Source organism: Phodopus roborovskii, unplaced genomic scaffold (assembly GCF_943737965.1).
Source record: "Phodopus roborovskii unplaced genomic scaffold, PHOROB, whole genome shotgun sequence".
In the NCBI taxonomy this organism is placed as follows: domain Eukaryota; kingdom Metazoa; phylum Chordata; class Mammalia; order Rodentia; family Cricetidae; genus Phodopus; species Phodopus roborovskii.
In genome coordinates this window covers 43,145,688-43,166,305 of record NW_026126517.1, presented here as the reverse complement: position 1 = coordinate 43,166,305, position 20,618 = coordinate 43,145,688, and the positions used below count along the sequence as shown (strand labels likewise).

The window sequence follows — 20,618 nt, the reverse complement described above, 5'->3', positions numbered from 1 at the left end:
GGATTAACTGAGATCATTATTCCTTATAAAGCAAATTATCAAGCTAGTTTAGTGCTGAGTTAAGTCACATTTTCTCCATCTGTTGGAGCACCTGAGAATGGATACCTTCTCAAGCCTCCATTGTTTTGAGGTAATATGTTGAGATTCACTTCTCAATCCACCGCCTTGTTTGGAAGGGTTATAGCTTAGTGGTGAGTACTGTCTTCCTGATTGTGTGAACTTGCAGATCTGTAGCCCCCTTCTAGTCCCCTTTGCCCCTCTTACTAGCTTTATTTCTGTTCTGGAAAGGCTCACCAGTTAAGTGCACATACTCTTCCAGAGGACCCAGGCTGTTGTTTTGTTTTGTTTTTGTTTTGAGATAGGGTCTCTACATGACCCCGGCTCTCCTGGAACTCACTCTGTAGCAGGATGGCCTTAAACTCAGAGATTCACCTGCCTCTGCCTCCTGAATGCTGGGATTAAAGGTGTGTGCCACCAGGTTCAAGTCCCTGTATCCATATAAGGTGATTCACAACCACCTGTAATTCCAGCTCCAGTGGATTCAATACCTCTGGCCTCTGCACACACATACACCCACACACATATATACACATAATTAAAAATAATTTAAAATTTTTTGAATGTTAATTTCAAGAAACATTTATTGAATGCCCTTGGGTGTTAGGCATTGTTCTTGATGTAGGGGTCAAAAAGAGATGGAGGCTAGAAGAACGTTTTTTAGTTTTAATTTATTTTGCATTCAAGGTTTATGTGTGTCTGGTGGTGGGGGGGTCTGGACACACACCAGCCACATCCTTATGTGGAAGTCAAAGGACAGCTTAAAGGAATGAATTAGTTGTCTCCTTCCACTGTAGGATCCAGCATTGAACTCAGGTTGAAAAGAGCTTTTACCCATTAGACACCTTGCCTGTTCCAAAGAGCGTTTCTACAGGGTCATTGTTACACTAGATTTGAAGATATTTTTAAAAAATCAAGTCACAATAAAAACTACATTTGAAACAAGCAAGGGCAGACACACGTGTTGTGGGATGCTAGCACTAATAGTTATGCTACAGTGCTAAGTTTTGGGTATATTACCAGCTGCCCCTGCAATGCCAACTACTGTAGGAAGAAATGTGAGCTGCATAACCTGGAAACACTGGGATCAGGTTGTATTTGCCCACAGTCCAGGGCCATTAGTGAGAGAAAAGAATGATTAAGAGACTAGCTTGATAGACAGCTTGGGTGGCATTTCTGTCTCCACATGGAGAAAGCTACAAAGGCTCCTTGTGGAAAAGTACCACCCGGAGGAGAGGGTGAAATCCAGTTGGTTTATGCATATGCATTACCAAAAGCTGGAGCTGGGAAGCAATCTTTTTGGGTGCTTTCCACCTCCCTGTAAAGAAATATTACACAGGGCTGCATGATACCCCTCCACACTCCAAATGCTGCAGTTACTGTTCAAGCCCATTTATAGGACACCCAGTTTATATGTGTTTTTGAAGAGTATTGGAGACTGAGTTCAGTGTTTCAAAAGGTGAAAGAGTGGGAAAAAACTAAGTACAGCTGAGTGGCATATGAGGGGGATTTAGCAGATTGCTGCCCAGCTGATCCCCACAGAAGCCCTTGTTCCTGGGGTTGGAGCTATAGCTCAGTTAGGAGAGTGCTTGCCCAGCATGTAGAAAGCCCTAAGTTCCCCAGCACCACCTCCTAAGCTGGTGCAGTGGAATGGTGTGCATATGGGCAGTTCCACCTCTTAGAAGGAAGAGAAGCAGAAAGATCAATTCAGGGTCATACTCAGCTACATATTGATACTGGCTTGTGACTGGCTAAATGGGTATCAGAAGTTTGGGAGGGGGCAGGCCTAGTTAAGTGAGTTCTTTGTTCTCTCTGGAATTCTGAAATATGGCCAGAACTAAAAAACCATGCTGGCTATTCCAGTTCTAGGCAGTAACCCTTGGGACATTTATTAAGATGTACACGAAGCCCCTACTAATTGTATAAAATAAAATAAGCCTTCCCTCCCTTGCCATCAAATGTGCAGAGTCTCAATTTCTTTTTTCTTAAGTTTGCAGGTTCTGACTAAACAAATGAAGAGAGGGGAAGAAAACTATATTAAAGAGGCTCCATGTCCTTCTGTAGGGAAAGCTTGGGACACAAGGACTGAGAGTATTGTGTATATGTATTTCAGGAAGGAGAAAATATGTTCTCAGTCCTTTTGAATTATGTAACTTTACAGGATGTGGGCCATTTGTGCCCAAATAATGAGGCCTGTAATCCTGCATTTCACATGGTGGGAATGCTTTACAGAGTGATTAGCATTCCTTTCTCCAGCCTGTATTCAGAGGAAACATGCCATTCACACCCTCTGTGTGCTCACATTTTCCAGTGCGTTGGAGAGCTTTTTTTTTTTTTTTTTTTTTTTTCCCTCAATACAAATCTTTGTTCCCTCCCTAATAAGACTTGGATTGAATCTGAGGAACTTAGCATATCCTTCTTTGTTTTCTGGCAGGAATTGATTTTAAAATCAGAACGATAGAACTCGATGGAAAGAAAATTAAACTTCAGATATGGTAAGTTAAAAAATGAAGAAACATGGAGTTCCAATTTGAATTTGGAATTGAAAGTGGGGTTAAAATGTGAATCAAGGTGTTAGAAACATGGAGCCATTCCTCAGACCTTTCTTGTCAAAATGAAAGAGAATAAGCACTGCACATCTTCTTAGGCAGAGTGGGAGGTGAGAAGCAGAAACTGATCCAGAAGAGGTCCAGAGCCCATTCTTCCAAAGCTCTGTACAAGAAGAAACAAATTCTCAAAAGCATAGAATACTGCTGCATTGTAGTTGCAGCAAAATAGCTGAGTGTCACAGACCATGAATGTCTAGTCACAGTATTGTAAACTGAGGTCTTCAGGGAAATTTCTTGCCTTCTGTCCAGCACTCAAGAGGGTGAGTTCAAGTTCAAGGGCAGCCTGGTCTACAAAATGAGTTTCAGGACAGCCAGGGCTACATGGAGAAACTCTGTCTCAAAAAACAAACAAAAAACAAAACCAACCAACCAAACAAACAAAAAAACAGAATAATTGAAACACTGGATTTATAAAGAGAAATGGTTTGCTTTGGTCCAGTTAGTCCTAGACTAGATGGAACCATTGTGGAACCATTGGGCCCTACAATCCACTTGAAGAAAGTGCTCCTGGTGACCTAAGGACTTACTAATAAGCCCAGTCCCTTAAAGATTCCACACCCCCTAGTACCACCACCACCCCACAGACTAAGCCATTAAGATGTAGCCATTGGGAAACTTCTTCAAACCATTGTGCCTTCTCAGGCCCTGCTTTTTCTTGCCTGTAAATGAGTTAGATTGATAAGAGTAGAGGTCCTCTATAGCCCTGATAGTTTATAATTCATTAAGTAGAGTCTATTTAACTGAGGAACTGGGAAGAAAATTAGTAATGCCTTGTCTTGATTTAGGCTACTGTGAATTTAAAAAAAAATTAGATTTTTAAAACTCTTTTAAACCAAATGTATATGGGGTTCACCTCCACACACAATGGGGTTGTCCTTCTGTATGTGTTTCTCTTATTGGTTGATGAATAAAACACTGAATGGCCAGGCAGGAAGATAGGCAGCCTGGGAAAGGAAGAGGATTCTGGGAAAAGTAGGCAGAGTGAGCCCACCAGAGAGAGTCACAGATGCTACTGGAGGATTAATACCATGCTGGGCATTACCAAGTAATACACAGCCTCATGGCACTATATAGATTGATAGAAATGGGTTAATAATTAAGACAGGGCTAGCCAATAAGAAGCCCTAATCAGCTGCCAACAGTTTCATAATCAATATAGCATCTGTGTGTTCATTTGAGGCAAGGTGGCTGTAAGACCAGACTGGAGGGAAAGAGTGCTCATAACAAAATGGCACCCAATGTGGGACATTAATTGAAGGCAATGATGTAATGATATCACTAAATCCAAGATAAATGATAAGTGGGTGTTTACTGGGGAACAATTACACAGAAAATTACAAAGAACTGCAGGAGCATTTCCCTGTGCTTCCTACCAGATCCGCTGACCCACCAGAAAGAGCATGCACAGGAAAGCCACACCTCAAGCTCCTCTCTTTCTGCTTCCATCTGCTTGAGGCCACACCCAAAGGGGTGTGGCCACTGTTATAAGTTCACTGACAAGACACTTCCACACACACCCCCAAGCAGTTCTCCAAAGGATACCACATGGGTGTTATTTAACTTAATTCAATTCTGGCACCTAGAGATAGCCTTAGATATCATAGTTTGAGGGCACAATCCCACATACTGCAGATCCCACTCACACCTATTACTTCAACACACATATACCTCTTGTTCCATCACAGAACTTGGAGAAACACTTTTACCCTTAAAAATTGTGTGTGTGTGGGGGCGTGTGCATGTGCTCACACTAGTTCCAAATCACTAGTGTATTTGAGTCAAGGAGATGCGATTAATCCACTCAAAGGTACTAGGCTTCTGTGTTCCTCCTTGTTTACTAAGCACAGAATAAGTTCCTCATATCTCTAATGCTGGTGAGGAAGAGAGTTACAAGATATAGGGTTGCTCAGCAGCTGAGACCTACAATGCTTGAGTCTCCTTCAAGTCTGAGCTGTTGAGTGGCAGAGATGGGACCATAGCGCTCCTAAGCCCAATGTATCTTTTGCAAAGTAAAGATGATAGTATCACCCCATCTCATGCTGGGCTGTGGTGGGCATCACATGAGCACTTTATGGAAGTATTTTGTAAAGTAGATATAAATATTAAGATATTTACTGCTTTAATTGACTATTTCTTTTGAACCTTCATCCCTTAGTAGGGTTTTGTGTGTATTAGATTTTCAATATAGTTTCACAAATACTTCTCTCTTTTCTTTGCAATTAAATTGTATAAATTAGATTGTTTTAGTATCACGGGAAGCAACAACTAGTTCTGGCTATAAATGGCAAATTTAAAAATAGTGATTTTCCCCCCAAATATCAAGAAAATTTGGCTTTTTTTTTTGTAGGATTTAGACTATAAATGTAATTAGAAATGTTCATATTTCTTGGAGAGAGAGAGAGAGAGAGAGAATGTATATGTGTGTCTTGTGTATTCCCCTCACACAGCCCTGATTTTCTGCAAGAGATTGAACCTGGGACCCTGTTAAGCTACACTCCCACCCTGTAATATATATTTTAGTGGTATGCGATCAGCTCAAAAGGAAGACTAGGTGAAAGATTGTGTCACTTTGAGATGTTCATATTTAGTCTTTGGGAACTTGGAGAATGATGCTGGACTCCTGGTCCATGTGTAATTAACTGCAGGCTCTACTCTTAAAGAGCCCTGGAAGAGACATGTTTTGTTCTGCTCTGCTGAGCACAATGTACACAGTAGTAAGTCCGGTTCAGCAGTTTGCTTTGTACAGAAATTACACATCATACAGTCAAGAAAGCAAATGCCTTAATCATATAGCACTTAGAGAAAGGACTGTCACTGCCTCTGGGAGCCCAAGAATTTAGAACTATTCTCTGTTTCCTCCCACATGCCAGTTCCTAGCAGGACCTGCGCATTTATTTTCCTGTTGCTGCTTTTACCAAGTCCTGGTTTTTCACCCAAGTCATTGTAAGTTCTGACAGATGCCTGTGGCCACCGCTGCCTCCAGCTCTGCAGGCACAATGTTCTGTCTGTGTGCTCATTGCTCTTTTCCTTGCCATACTGCACTGACTGACAGCAGATCAGATTTTATCCTATAACCTGGGGTCCTCCCCTGTGTTGCTGGTAACTTTTAAAATCACTCGTTCCTTTCTTTGTTTCAAATTTTAGGGACACAGCAGGCCAGGAAAGATTCCGAACAATTACGACAGCATACTATAGAGGAGCCATGGTGAGTGTGTTTCTGGGTTTCTAACCCTTCAAGTGAAAATAAAATAGGGGTATTTGTTGCCTATATGTAGTTAGCTAGAGTCTAGAACTACTGCCTGTGGCAAGACCAGCTTGATCCTGGAAACCTGACTGGAGCAAATGAGGGAATGAGGAAAGGACAGATACATAGACACACAAACAGAAAAGCTGGTATCTAGTGGCCTGTGTGTTCTTTGATGGTGCAGCATGTCCACACAACATCTCAGAGTGTTGATGGCATACAGAAGAGGAAGAGGGGCTAGTTTGTCTCCATAGAAAGTCTCATTTGGGGAGCAGTTCAGGCACTAGACATCCAGGAGGAAGAAACTGCAGCCTCCATAGATGCTTCTTGTACTCTGTCAACATTCACACACAGACCAGAGGAAGGCTTTGCCAGTTCTTTGAGCCTGGCCCAGGGTAGCCTTTGCTAATTCCCATGTGTCCAAGATATTGAGTCCTTATCAATATTCACCATTCAGTCAGGACTCCATTCACTATGGGCTTCCCCTCCTCCCTACATAGTAAAGTGAAGGAAAATAAAATTTTAAATCTGAAAACAAGAGATTTTAAGGGTTTTAAAAATTGTATTTGATTTTTAGGCTCTATGTTTTGTTATTAGTCTAAGAACCATTAGCTCTTAGATTTTCTAGAACTCCTCTACATTCTGCTGAGGTATTATTACAGTTTTGTTATTTTTCCTTTTATTAATACTTGATGGCAGTCTTAGTAACCCACAAACCCTGTGACTAAGAGTTCCTTTGTTTTACTCTTTTATCCCTCAGCTCTGTAGCATAGCACCCTTTATCTCTCTCCACCCTTGCAATCTGGCCTTGCTTATGACTTCTTGCCTGGCTAGGAAGTGGCTGAATGATTCATAACTCTAGAAGACCTTGGCTGCCAGGACCTTCTTGGCTAATCCTGGTCATGTCCTTATTGTCATAGCTCCATCACCTGGTTGTTTTCAGCCTTCACATGCTTCTCTCTTTAATGTACTTATAATGCCTGTTGACTCTGGGCAGGTCCTGTGTGGTGTTGGTAATACAATGGTCGATAGGCACTTGGAATAATAGATCTGTGGGCTATCTGTGTCTGGGATGTCAGGCCCAGGATAGAGCTTCATCACTAGCTTTTAGGCAGGAGTCTGGGGATGTAGCTTGCTGGTAGAACATGGGTTTAACATGCCCGATGATAACTCTCTAGCACCAAAAATCAAATAAATTAAGTAGACATAAGCCAAGCCCAAGTTTGAGCTTTGGATTTTTGTGGTATGTTCAGATAGTCTTTGAAAGTTAAGCCATTAAACTCATGGAGCCCACCTGGTAGGTTGTAGGGCATAGCTATTGAGATTCCTGTCCTACTGGGAATGACAGAAGGTAACAGAACAGAAGGGGTGATCTGGATCCCCAGGTCCTTCCACTACAATACTGTTACCCCTTCTTTCTCTATTTCCCTTTGTCCACCATTATTTGAGTATAACTCATCTCTACCATAAGATTGAAGGTTCCTTTTAATGCTGTAGCATACCACTAGCCATTTAATGTGTTCTCCACACTTGACCCTGTGATATTGTCTTAGTTAGGGTTTCTGTTGTTATGATAAAAACACTGTGACCAAAATCACCTTGGAAAAAGGGGTTTACTTCATCTTAAACTTGTAGTTCTATCATCTGGGAAAGCTGGAGCAGAAATTCAAGGCAGGAACCTAAAGGCAGGAACTGATGCTGAGGCCATGGAGAAGTGCTGGTTACTGGCTTGTTCCTTATGGCTTACTCAGTTTGCTTTCTTATTCAGCTCAGGACCACCCAGTGGATTGAACTTCCCATATCAGTCATCAATAAGAAACTACTCCATCGGCTTTCCCCATAGGCTGATCATATGGAAACATTTTCTCAATTAAAATGAAAATTAAAATTTTCTCAATTAAAATTCTCTCAGATAACTCTAGCATGTGTCAAGTTGACCAAAACAAAACAAAAACTAGCTGAACCTTTAAGATTGTAAAGAGTTTTTATTATCACATAGAGAGTGATTGCTGCTCTTCTATTTTGCTTAGATTGGAATCAGAGGGAAGGGACTGTCTTTGTGTGCCAGGGATACATTTGTTGATGTTTGTTTCTTCCAGAGAAGATAAAAAGAAACATTTTAACAGGGAACGTTTTGTATAGTTCACAGGTAACTTGATTAGAACCATCTTAGACACACTGGTGTTTGTGCTGGTCAGTTTTTTACATTGTGGGACTAGGTGGTCTCACCATTTCCCTTGAGAAGGCAGGAACACTACCTTATGTAGAGATGTCTCACTTGGATATGTAGCTGTAGTTCATGGTGTAAAGAAAGAGGCCAGTGAGATGTATTACTTAATTTAGATTCAAGGGTCATCTGGCTTTCTCGTGTTTCTACTGCCTCATCTTCCTTCCTATTATTTCATATAATTACGGATTATTGCTGTTCTGGATAGTACTGGCTTTTCCATTCTGAAGGTAGGGATTTTGCTTTATTTCTCTCTCTCTCTCTCTCTCTCTTTTTTTTTTTTTTTTTTTTTTTTTTTTTTGCTGTGTACAGTGCTGCTTCTTGACACAGTAGATGCTCAGTAAATACTTGCTGACAGTGTGAATCAGTGGAAGATTGTCCAGAAAATGCTGTTCTGTTGAAGTTATCTCTCAGGGTGTTTATAGGGCTGGTGTATTTGCATGGAGTACCACCCAGCAGGTGGTGGTCATGGCAAGCTTTGGTTGGTTGGATGGATCAGGCATGCAACATGCTTCTGGAGTATGCCACTATATAGATTTCTTAGTTTTGTTTTAAACATGTCAGCAACCTTATAGGCTTCACAATAAACCTTGGGACAATTAAGCTGTAAGGGGAACAAAGGCCATATCCTACATTATTGTTATTTCTCATAGACCAGCAACTTCTTCTGAATTCTTAGGCAACTTAGATTTACAAAGTTTACCTGGTATACTTAATGTATATTTCTACCAGGTCCAAATTAATATCAGTTACCTTATAACCATAGGAAATAGTGTAATGGCTTTGGCTGTTGTAATCAAAGAGGTAAGTTAGTAATACTGTTTGCTGAGGCCAAGTTATGTCCTGAATTCTGGGTTAAGTAGTTTACAAATAACATCTCAGGACATCCTCAGAAGAATCTCACATTGGAGACCAAGAAAACTAAAATACTGTCTTCCAGGGTCTCCCTGTTAAATACATGGTAGTGTCTAAGCTAGAAGCACCTGGCTTAAGAGCTTCTACCCCTCACACCACACTCTTCAGTTTCTGTGCTGACCAAAGGAAGGGACATTTGAGATAGACAGGGCACATGAGTGATATAGCTTCATCATTTAGCCCAAAGGATAATAGTGCTATTGTAGTTACCTGGTTAGTTTTAGCTGTAGATAGCTAAGTACTCTGCATCAGTAATTATTGTTACTTTTTTTGTTTGTTTGTTTTTTGTTTTTTTGTTTTTTTTTTTAATTGTGGTGATCTGTCGGTAGCATAAAACTTTTAAATACTTTTTCATCTTAAAAGTATACATTTTCACTTTTATGTTTTAAAAATCTTTTACAAAGTGTATAGCTGAAGTGAAATGTACACTGAGGCAAGGAGGAGTGGGGTAGAGGAGAGTATTGCTTGTCATTTAAAAATGCCTGCCTTTTCTCTGAGCACTCAGGAAGGCAGAGTCAGGCAGATCTTCTCTATGAGTTCAACACTAGCCTGGCGTATATAGTAAGTTCTTGGTCAACCAAGGCTATATAGTGAGATTGTTTCAAATAAGCAAAAACAATAGTTCTCCCTTGCTGTTAACAGTGAATCTAAGTAGTATTTAAAAAAAAAAAAAAAGCTTTAAGAATTCCAAGAAATCATCCCAAATCTTACCTCCCTAGGAGACTTTTTGCTTTGTTTGTTTGTTTGTTTGTTATTCGAAACAGGGTTTCTCTGTATAACAGCCCTAGCTGTCCTGGAACCCTGCTGTCCTGGAACCCGCTCTGTAGACCAGGCTGGCCTTAACTCACAGAGATCTGTCTCTGCCTCCCAAGTGCTGGGATTAAAGACATGTGCCACTACCACCCGGCCAGAGAACTCTTAATATTTTTTATTTCCTGGCTTTTTTGTCTAATATATTTTATATAATTTTATATGTTTACATTTATATTTACCAACAAAGTTGGAAGCTAGCCTGTGAAGGGCTTTGCTGTGGAGTTTAATTCTGAGAACAATGGAGAATACTGCAGATATTTGAGTGTTGTTGATCATGGATGTCTTTCCAAGAGAGAGACTAGAAGAAGTCAGAGTGAAAACAGGAAGGCAACTAAAGAGTGGGTTAGCAGCTCCAAAAGAGGATAACTGAGGAGAATCTAATAATCCAGTACATGAGTAGAGGAGGTCAGGCGCTGAAAATACTGAATCATGGGATCTCCAGAACCTAGAGACTGGCTTTGAGGGAAACACCCAGGTGTTTACATGGCTGCTGGGGTTTTATTGCCCTTCACCATGTGATAGTACAGGGAGAACAGAAGATTTGGGAGGGACTCACAATCTTCTGTTTTGCTTCCAACAATGTGTGGTGACTATAGGAGATACCTAATGGCTGGTATCTAGACAGTATTCCCTAAAGGACATTTTGCCTTGTCTTCCTTCTTGAACCCAATAAATTTGTGCATCTTGCTAAGCTTTCTTTGAGTCAGTGGAGTGTACCCTGGACCTTCAGTGACAAAATGCTATTGATTTTTTGTTGTTGCTGCGGCTTTGTGTCTGGCACCATGGACTTCCCTCTTCATTGGTCCCAGCCCTTTGCCAAGTTCACTCTATTTGGTCTTCATGCCTTGGTCTTACTCATTTTATCAGAGAAACAGTTCTTTCCACTTGGGCCACTCCACAAGATAAGACTATGCTCCTGTTGTTTTAGTTTAAAGCTCCCATGCTTCTTTGTAGCAGTTAATAGAATTCTAGTTAATTGTATATTGGTCCATTTTTGTTATCCATTCATGAAAAGAAGGGACCTTGGTTATCCTGATCACTGCTCAGAGTACCTAGTGTAAGTAGAGTATTTGATACATAGTAGGTACTTATCAAATTCTTGGGAGTTGAAGGTTTTCTTTAGTTTGTGTGTGTGTGTGTGTGTGTGTGTGTGAGAGAGAGAGAGAGAGAGAGAGAGAGAGAGAGAGAGAGAGAGAGAGAGAGAGAGAGAGAGAGAGGGCATTTTAGATAAAGTTTTACTGCATATCCCAGGCTGGCCTGAAGTTTTCTTCTCTGCCTCCTGAATGTTAGGATTTCAAATATGTGCATGGTCAGCCATAGAATCAGTATCTCTGTCTCTCTATCTACTCTTGACAGTGCTGGACATCAAGCCTGCAGTGCTTACCCGTGCTAGGCAAGCACTCTACCACTGAACTACCAGCCCACTCCAGATTGTTGAATGGACTGATACTAAGTGCGTGTAGCACATAATATACACAGTACTGAAGAATGGTCCTGGAGATCCATGACTCAGTATTTTCAGAGCCTGACCTCCTCTTCTTGTGCTAGATTCTCCTCAATTAGCTTTTCCTTGAGCTACTGACCCACTCTTTAGTTGTCTTCCTGCTTTCATGGTTAACCTCTTCCAGTCTCTTTTCTGTAAGGGCACCCATGACCAGCTCATATAGTTCTCATAGTACTGATCAGTGGTCTGGGCAATTAGCATAGCGATATTATTTGAATTATTTGGGAGTTCAATCTTTTAGATTTTTACCAGGCAGGGGAATCTTTAAAAACTTGATGACAATGCCTTAACTAACCCATGTAATAGATGCATTATGTTCTCGTAATGTTAGGACAAATGATAACATTGTGAACCTGTGTTGAAAGCCTGTATTCAATACAGGTAAACCTGTATTGAAAGCCTGTATTTAGAACAGTATGGTCTCGGTCTCAGTAGAGGAATGAGAAGAACAATCATTTCTGTTTGTAATAAGCAAGTGTGCCCTGGAAATGCCCCTCTTCCTCTGAGCATTCACTGTCCCTGTCTAACTTAACCAGGCCTGAAGCTCCAGTTGAGGCTGATCCTTATCACCTGAGGTCAGGTAGAAAGAGCTGCTCACCTTTACCACAATCACTAATTCATTAATGTTAACAGTGAAGATGATAACAGTTCATTTAGACAGTGAGACAATAGTAGCATTCACTTGTTTTTGCCTCTGTATTTTTCAAGTTTATTATGAATCCCTCTTTAAAGACCAAAATAAGACAGAAGAGAGGCAGGTAGGCATGTCCTGCATTTTGAGCTGTTAAGTATATGAAGTATGACATAAAACCTTTTGTTTCCTACCATAGGGAATTATGCTGGTCTATGACATCACCAATGAAAAATCCTTTGACAACATTAAGAATTGGATAAGAAACATTGAAGAGGTATATTTGGAAGGCGAGTGGCAATGCTGGACAGAAGCCTGCTAGAAACATATGGTGGCTTGTTGCTTTCTCCTGCAAGTGGCTGCTACTGAGGAACAGAATGGGCAGGACACGCCCACCCTGCCCACTGGAAAAAAATTAGATCCCCAATGGTGCCAGGTTAACAGCTGTATATAGATAGTAACAGGTCAGAGCTTAGATACAGCATTTTATGCCTAAGGAAACAGGTGAGAAAGAAGCAACTTGCCAGTATTCATAGAGCCTTGAGGGTAGAACCACAGCTAAGATACCTGATTCTCAGCTGTGTGTCACTAACACAAATATACTTCTGCAACTTTTTTGCCTTTCTAACATTTTTTCCTCTGTAGATACTTGAAATTTGGTTAGTTTCAGGACAGTTGGTACTGTTTTCTTTAAAACCTCTGTGACATTTCAGAAAGAGACCAACTAGAATGAACCCACATAGTTTGTCTTTTTAAATAGTTCAGAACCTAGGTTACTTTCTGTAGGCAGAGTTTTCCTGTCCCAATTGTCTGTTCCCAAATACCCAGCAGCCGCTTCTGAAATAACTGACTGAGACTCAGCCAAGTGTCTCAGGCTTATTACTTACTAGCTCTTACATTTTAAGTTAACACATATTACTTATTTACGATCTACTACATGGCAGTACCTTTATTAGCATAGCATGTTGTGTGTGTGTTTCCTCACACCCCCACACACACACACTCTTGGTTTTTTGAAAGGTCCACTACCCAGCTCCCAAATAAATCACACATGGAGGCTTATTATGTTTTTGACTAGAGTAATTGTTTGAAGGTTTGGCTGTTACATATGAGTTAAGAGAAAATGTTTGCATAGGCTCTGTGAAGACTTTAAACTGAAGTAATTCCCCCTTCTATCTTTAAACATTTCTCTGAATTAGGCTTGTATTGAATGAAAGATCATCTTATTGCTGAACAAGCTGAACAGGTTGGGGTTTTCCCATAGAAGCTCTGTGGTTCTTCTCAGGCTATTTTTATAATACACTATTTTCCTCCTGCAGCATGCCTCTTCAGATGTTGAAAGAATGATCCTGGGTAACAAATGTGATATGAATGACAAAAGACAAGTGTCAAAAGAAAGAGGGGAGAAGGTAAGTTTGAACCAGATGAATAAAGGATGGAATCTACTCCTGTTTGTATTTATTTACATTTTAAAAATGTTTTAGTCCTTTAAGAACTATCAAGCAACAGTGTGATGTAGTCTGTACTTGGATAGTGGGAATTAGTATTCAAATCCAACCCCATTTATACCATCCAGTCATGACTCAGCCCTAGAGAATGCTGGGAGATACAGACTGGCCTTTCTTAAGATCCAGCAGCTCTTGTTCAGGCTCTTTCAGATTTGTATGAAAAGCCCAGCTCTGAAGTTACAATAACTCAGTTTGTGAAAAACTATACTAGGGTAGGTGAAATTTTAACCATCATCACTTCCCAGCTTGTTTTTCTTAAGAGTTTAGTACATACAGCTTTAGCTTCAGCTCATGAGCAGTAAGCTTCTGGTGACTGCCAGGCTATAGAGGTGACATTTACAGGTGCCTGGATGTACAGCCCATGGGTATTTTTTGTGCACATTTACTTACGGTATTTTCTCAAGTCTTGAGAGACTTTCTCAGGTGATAGGTGCAAATACATTTTGTTTTTCAGTCTGACTACCAATTTGCCCTTGGAAACCCTCACTTAATTTGAGTAGTGTTATGTGGGTTAGGACCCTGAAAATAGATGGATCTGTGAAAAGAGTTCAAATTTGCCATTCTATTTCACAAAGTAGTTCATTCAGAGGGGAAAGTCAGGCTAGTTACACTTGGAGAGTTGTATTCTTGAAGGAGTAAATGACCCCAGGCAGGTGGTAAGGCTGAGACTCCATCTCATAGTTTTTCTTGTGTGTTTATTAGAGACCCACAAATACAACAGAACAAACTTCTAACATGACATTTTGAGTAGAAGCTGTGTCATCTTTAAACTAAGTTAAATTGTAAAGTTAAAGCACAATACAAGAAAACAAACAAAAATTGAAAGCCATAGGAGTTCTGGCATAGACTCTTGGGGGCTTTGAAGAATGTACAATCTACTGAGTGCTTTGTATGTCCAGGGCACTTTCACTGAATTTGATTTTCTGTTTATCTTTCAGTTAGCAATTGACTATGGAATTAAATTTTTGGAGACGAGTGCAAAATCCAGTACAAATGTAGAGGAGGTAAGAAATGTATGGTTACTTGCTACATAGCAGCTCAGCGTAGTGAAAACCTCCCGTGCACTTCTATGCCTTGGGCTTTTACATAGACTCTGCTCGAGGATTTCTAGCATGCAGCTCAATTAAGATTCCTGGAAGAGAGGAGATACAAGTTCAGTTTAAGTTCAGTGCAGCTGTTAGTTTAGGAAGTTAGCAATCACAGACTCGGTGTCCTCTGCTTATTTGTCATCACACTGTATTAGCCTGTAGCAGACAAGTTGAATCACTTGAATTAAACCATTGTCTCTTGAATGGATTCCCTTTGTGTACACATTGAAAGTAGATTAAGCATGACACTATAATGCTATGGCATTTCGTAGATATAAGACAGTGTTTTTCATAGGTTAGTTTTAATACATTTCCATTAAGTTAGCCATTAAGACAAGATTATCTGAGGAGGTTGGCAAGACAGTTCAGTGAGTGAAGGAGTTTGCCAGGCAGGGGACCTGAGTTTGAGCTCTGAGATCCATGTCCTCTGACTACTGCACTTGCCCTGTGGCAAACATACACATACACACAAACACAATAAGAAAATAAAATAATAAACAATTTAAAAAAGTATATCTAAGGTCTTTAAAGAATAAAAATTGTAATTTTATGATCAGTTTTAAAAAATGAACAGAAAATATCATCAGTATTTATACCCTTTGTGAACAAAACCTGCTCTAGAAAACTCTAGATGATCTGTTTAACTGCTGTGTAATAGTTAGTGCCTATGCTGAATAACCTTGCAGCTCTAATCTTTAGTGTCTTAGATTCTTCACTCCTTCCTTATACAGTGGCTAAAACTTAAATGGCCTTAATAGTCAATGGATACTTGTCAGAACTTTTCATTCTTCATAATAACCAGCACTCATTTCTCAAGTTAGCTACTGAGTCTTTTGTTGAGAAACAAGAAATTGCCAATGATTTATTTTCATAAGCATGGATAAAAACAAAACCAAAAAAAAAAAAAAGAAAAAGAAAAAGAAAAAAAAAGAATAGCAAGCTTCCTTCTATGAAAGGAATCCTTCTGCTAAAGTGGGGGAGGGGGTTTTATGCCAGCTCCTGTGGGGTACTTCTCAATCTTGGCCACAGAATTAATTTCAAACCACTGTGGAAACAAAAGTGCTGACAGATTTTTTTAAAGAGCCAGTGTGAGAAGTGGGTTTCTCGGGTTTCCTTTTAAACTGATTTCCACAGGCCTGTGTAAAGTCATCTGAGAGGAAGGGACCTCAATTAAGAAAACACCTCCATAAGATCAGGTTGTAGGCAAGCCTGCAGGGCATTTTCTCAATTCTTAGTGATTGATAGAGGAGAGCTGAGCTCATGGTAAATGGTGTCATCCCTGGGTTGGTGGTTTGGGGTTTTACAAGAAAGCAGGTTGTGCAAGCCTTGTAAACCAAGCCAGTAAGCAGCACCTTCCATGGCCTCTGCTTGAAGTCCTATCTCCTGGTTCCTGCTGTGCTTACATGCCTATCCTGACATTTTTGATGATGAACTGTGATGTAGAAGCTTAATGATCCAAATAACCCTTTCCTCCCCAAGTTGGTTTGGTCATAGTGTTTCATAACAATGATGGTAACCCTAAGGCAAGTATCATCTGGACCAGAGGATGAAGCCTTTCCCTAGGGGATTAGGATGGTTTAAACAGAGCCTGTCTCCTGTTCTTAGTGTATTGAGGAAGCCACTCATAACTGTGTTGCCATATTAGGAACTTGTGATAGGCATTACATGCATAAAATATCTGATGAATGAATGACAATGTGACAACATTGGAAAATATGATGTAATTGAATTTTTGTTTTTGTTTTTCATGACAGGGTTTCTTTGTGTAGCTCTGGCTGTCCTGGAACTCACTTTGTAGACCAGGCTGGCCTCGAATTCACAGAGATCTGCTTGCCTCTGCCTCCCAAGTGCTGGGATTAAAGATGTGCACCACCACTACCCAGCTCATGCTAAGATTTTTTTTTTTAATTATGAAACTGTTGGCCAGTTACTAGCATTTCTTATTGGCTAGCTCTGTCTTAATTCTTAACCCATAATCACTAATATATGCATTTCTACATGGTCTTATCTTACCATGAAAGCCAAACTCACGTCCTCTCTTCCTGAGATCACGTCTCAACTCAACTATGTTTCCCAGAATCCTCCACCTCTCCTAGTCCCACCTACCTTGCTTTCCTACAGGTCAACAGTGCTTTATTCATTAACCAATAAGCGAAACATATTTACAGAATGACATCTCCCATCATCTCCTCTTTTCTGTCTTTATTTAAGAAGGGCTTTAACTTTAACATAGTAAAATATATAACAAAACAGTTATCAAATGAAAACTACAGCTAATAACATTTAGCAAGATTTAAAGAAAATATTCCATCATCCTATTTTTGTGAGTCTAAAGTCTTATATACTGGGGAAAAGAATTTCTATTTTTGTTTTATGCTAAGATTTTAATTATATTATTTTTTACAATTAGAAACTCTGAAGTGGTGTAGTCACAAATAAATAATAAAAATTCTATATTTCTGTTTTGAAATATAACTATTTAACAGTAATTTTGTTTGTTTTACCTTTAGGCATTTTTTACACTTGCACGGGATATAATGACAAAACTTAACAGAAAAATGGTTTGTATCACTTTCGTTTTTATTTCCATGCTACAGCCTTTTAGTTTGACACTCAACAGAATGGACAGCATGATTATAATATACTCACATTACACTCATTTGTTCCTGATGCTATTATATGATTGTATCATGTTTCTAATTTCTATTGCTTTACGGTTGTTTTGCATTACAGCTGTCTCAGCTCTTTCTTCTGACTCCTTAAGTGGTAGTTAATTGAATTTTTATCAGAATAATGAAAATAGTAATAGCAGAAATTGCTTTTTTCATAAAATTATCTAGTTCAATTTTCATATAATACATATTTATATCTATATAATGATGATCTTGGTGTTGCTGAAGTTGTCTTCAATTTGAACTGTCAGTGATGAATCTTTAGGACACCCTAAAGTTCATTTTAATGTGGGTCCTCATGAAAACTATCTCCCTTCTGTTACTAATTCTTCTTGCCTCTAGCCTTATTGTCTACTGCCTTAGCCTTGTTTCTGTCATTATCCTTAACACCCTACAGGCCTTGGCTGAAATTGCTTTAAACTAGATATAGGAGCATCCTACCTAACACATGGTTAAAACAGAAGTGCTATCTAGCCTAAGAATATTCTTTTTAATCCACCACTTGCAAAGAAGACGATGTTGGTGCTGAGACTTAACTCTTTCTGTGCTAGAGCCTTGCAGTGAGCATGGGTGAGAGTGTACTAGAGTGCATTCTCCACACCAGGTGTGCTTTTACTTTGTAGGTAATTGGGGTCAAACCATGGAATTTTGGTTTCCTTAGCAACTTCATATCCTGTTTTTCAGAATGACAGCAATTCATCAGGAGCAGGCGGGCCAGTGAAAATAACAGAAAACCGGTCCAAGAAGACCAGTTTCTTCCGTTGTTCATTGCTTTGATGAACTGTTCTTTTCTGAGAGACTGCAGTATACCTAGAGGGCCCTTCCCTGCTTCTCAGAAAGCACAGGTTACCCAGCCTCAGAGTCACCTCGCCCAGCTGCTGCGGAGAGCACCATGGAACTGTAGACCTCTCAACACAGAATGCCAAGTGGATTCCAGCCTCATGGCCTAACAAAAGAGCAGGCTCCTTTCTTCAAATATGGAAGCAGTGATGTGGAGACACGCAGGACCTAACTGGTTGTTCCTTGTTTTACTGCCTGTCCTGGGAAGCTGCTATCTTTCTTTGCACACAAGTGTCAGCCTTTCTCTGGTACAGCATAATCTTAGACTCCTAACAGCACTTTAGTGGCATGAAGTTCTAGACTAATATATTTGGGGATGTTTAAAGACAACAGAACATTAAACAGAGGTTCATCTAAAGTTAAAGGGTGGTTGGCCTGGGTCATATGGCCAAAAGTTTTTTTGGTAGCATTTACCGAAGGGCTTTGATTTTGCAGTGTTCTTAAAAATCATTAAAGTCTGGTAAACTTTTAAAATTCATAAAATTGCCCATGTGTTCACCAGAGGCCACCTCATCTTCATCTTTTCAGGTGGTTATCAGCTCTGCTTATCCCTTAGTAGCTGTAGCCTTTTTAAGTAGGCTGCCACTGCCTTCTCTCTGGAAACAGCATGTAGAAAGCCACTCCAGTCTCATTGTTTCTGAGGGTCATAGTTGCTGTTCCTTTTCCTGCCTGCCACCTTGTCATTATTTACTTATCTAAAACCAATAATATATGCAAGCTCTGCTGTGTCTGTCTGTGAACTTTATGAGCTGAGATTTCACATAAGCGAGAAATGGTCGTTGGGGATTTATTTTCATATCCAACTGTGGTCTTGTTACACCAGAATATGTAATATATTCTTTCTTAGTTTCACCCATTATCCTGTATTACCCAATTCTTAACCATAATACTGTCTGTGAGAGAGTTAACAAAGGTTACATTTAGATTTCATTTTTCAGAAAACATACCTATATGGAGAGAAATTAAACATGTGAGTATAAGCTGTTAATAATGCTAAAAATAATGAGTTTTGGTTCTATTTAGAATTAAAAAAATACATAAAAGTGATTAGACCTAGAATATCCTCCAGAAATCTTGTCTTTTTATTAGAGCACATGTGATCCAGGTTTTGGCTCTCAAACAGCCATTGCTGAATGTATAGGACCTAGTCCTTTGCGTTTAGGCTTGTAGTTAGAGAAGTGGTATGGCTACACAGGCCAAAGCCAACCAAAAGCTTTGCTGCTTTTCTCACCAAACGCTGGTTCTGATATTTCTTTTTGTGAACAAACCATCACACTAGGGGTGGGTGAGTGGGAAGTATTTAGTGTTAACTTATGTGCCAAATCAGATCACAATGTCACTGCTGTTATTCTGGTCTTCAGTGTCTAACACTGAAATCTTGACAAGGGAAATGAACTGGTAGCAATTACTCCTTCTGCTCTTGTGCTATACATTAAGAACTGAACATGAAAATAGATAGTTGGTTACATAGGGGATTCTGCTTCTGTGCGTGGACCAGCAGGGCTTCCTGTCTGTGGGAAAACTCAAAAGCATTCCAGTGGCTGCAAGTATACCAGAATTATTTTTGGTGGATACACTGACTGTACTGTTGACAAACTTTAGCCTTTTTTTTTTCCTTTTCTCTAATTACCTACCAGCTTAAAGTCACACATTACTGTCCAGGTATAAGTAGTTGTCTCAATGAGAATTGATTGTAAGTTTAACATCTTCAAATTAAATACATTTTTGAAAAGAAACGGTATTATCTTAGAGATGTCTTATCACTACTTTTGTGAAAAAAAAAAGTTCAAGCAGTTACAATGGTAACAAAGTACTTTGCAAAAAGCACGAGCTTTGACACCATATACGAATGTAATTGTTAGTATTTACCTCTGACTGTTTGGTGTTTTAACACTTTGGTTTCTATCTCAGGGGTTGTCTGCAAACCAAAACTGACATGTTCTGTGGTCAGCATCTTCTCTCTCTCTCTCTCTCTCTCTCTCTCTCTCTCTCTCTCTCCCTCCCTCCCTCCCTCCCTCCCTCCCCCTCCCTCCCTCCCTCCCTCCCTCCCTCCCTCCCTCCCTCCCTCCCTCCCTCCCTCCCTCCCTCCCTCCCTCCCTCCCTCCCTCCCTCCCTCCCTCTCTCTCTCTCTCCCTCCCTCCCTCCCTCTCTCTCTCTCTCTCTCTCCTTCCCTCCCTCCCTCCCTCCCTCCCCAGAATGCTTTCTTTTCTTTTTTATTTCCTCACTCTTCTTGTGTCTTTTGTGGGTTAATAACTAGTCTCCATGAACTTCTCTTTGAATGAGCCTGTAAATGTTTAGGTGAGTCTAAAAGTGCTCTTTGAAGTAGCAGCAAACTGGGATTATATTCTCTGTTATATAGAAATAAATTGTCCTTGCTATTTTCTTACATTTAGCTTTGCTAAATTGTATATAATTTGAGCTCAGATCATAGGAAATTCACTTTCTGCATGGCAAAAATAACCCAACAAATAGTCTACTTTGCTTAATAATGTATATATGGTGCATTATTT

At 39.9% G+C, this 20,618-nt stretch overlaps 1 protein-coding gene across 1 annotated transcript in view; it reads left to right on the top strand.

The window, feature by feature from the left end:
• Positions 1–19,844, top strand: part of Rab8b (RAB8B, member RAS oncogene family) — a 71,233-nt gene extending 51,389 nt beyond the window's left edge. Inside the window, exons 2-8 of the mRNA XM_051197829.1 lie at positions 2,492–2,552; positions 5,811–5,871; positions 12,200–12,277; positions 13,320–13,409; positions 14,447–14,512; positions 17,107–17,157; positions 17,953–19,844. Of these exons, the coding sequence (XP_051053786.1) occupies positions 2,492–2,552; positions 5,811–5,871; positions 12,200–12,277; positions 13,320–13,409; positions 14,447–14,512; positions 17,107–17,157; positions 17,953–18,045 (500 nt within the window). The 3' untranslated portion in view covers positions 18,046–19,844. The remainder of the gene's footprint in view (positions 1–2,491; positions 2,553–5,810; positions 5,872–12,199; positions 12,278–13,319; positions 13,410–14,446; positions 14,513–17,106; positions 17,158–17,952) is intronic.
• The last annotated feature ends 774 nt before the right edge of the window (positions 19,845–20,618 follow it).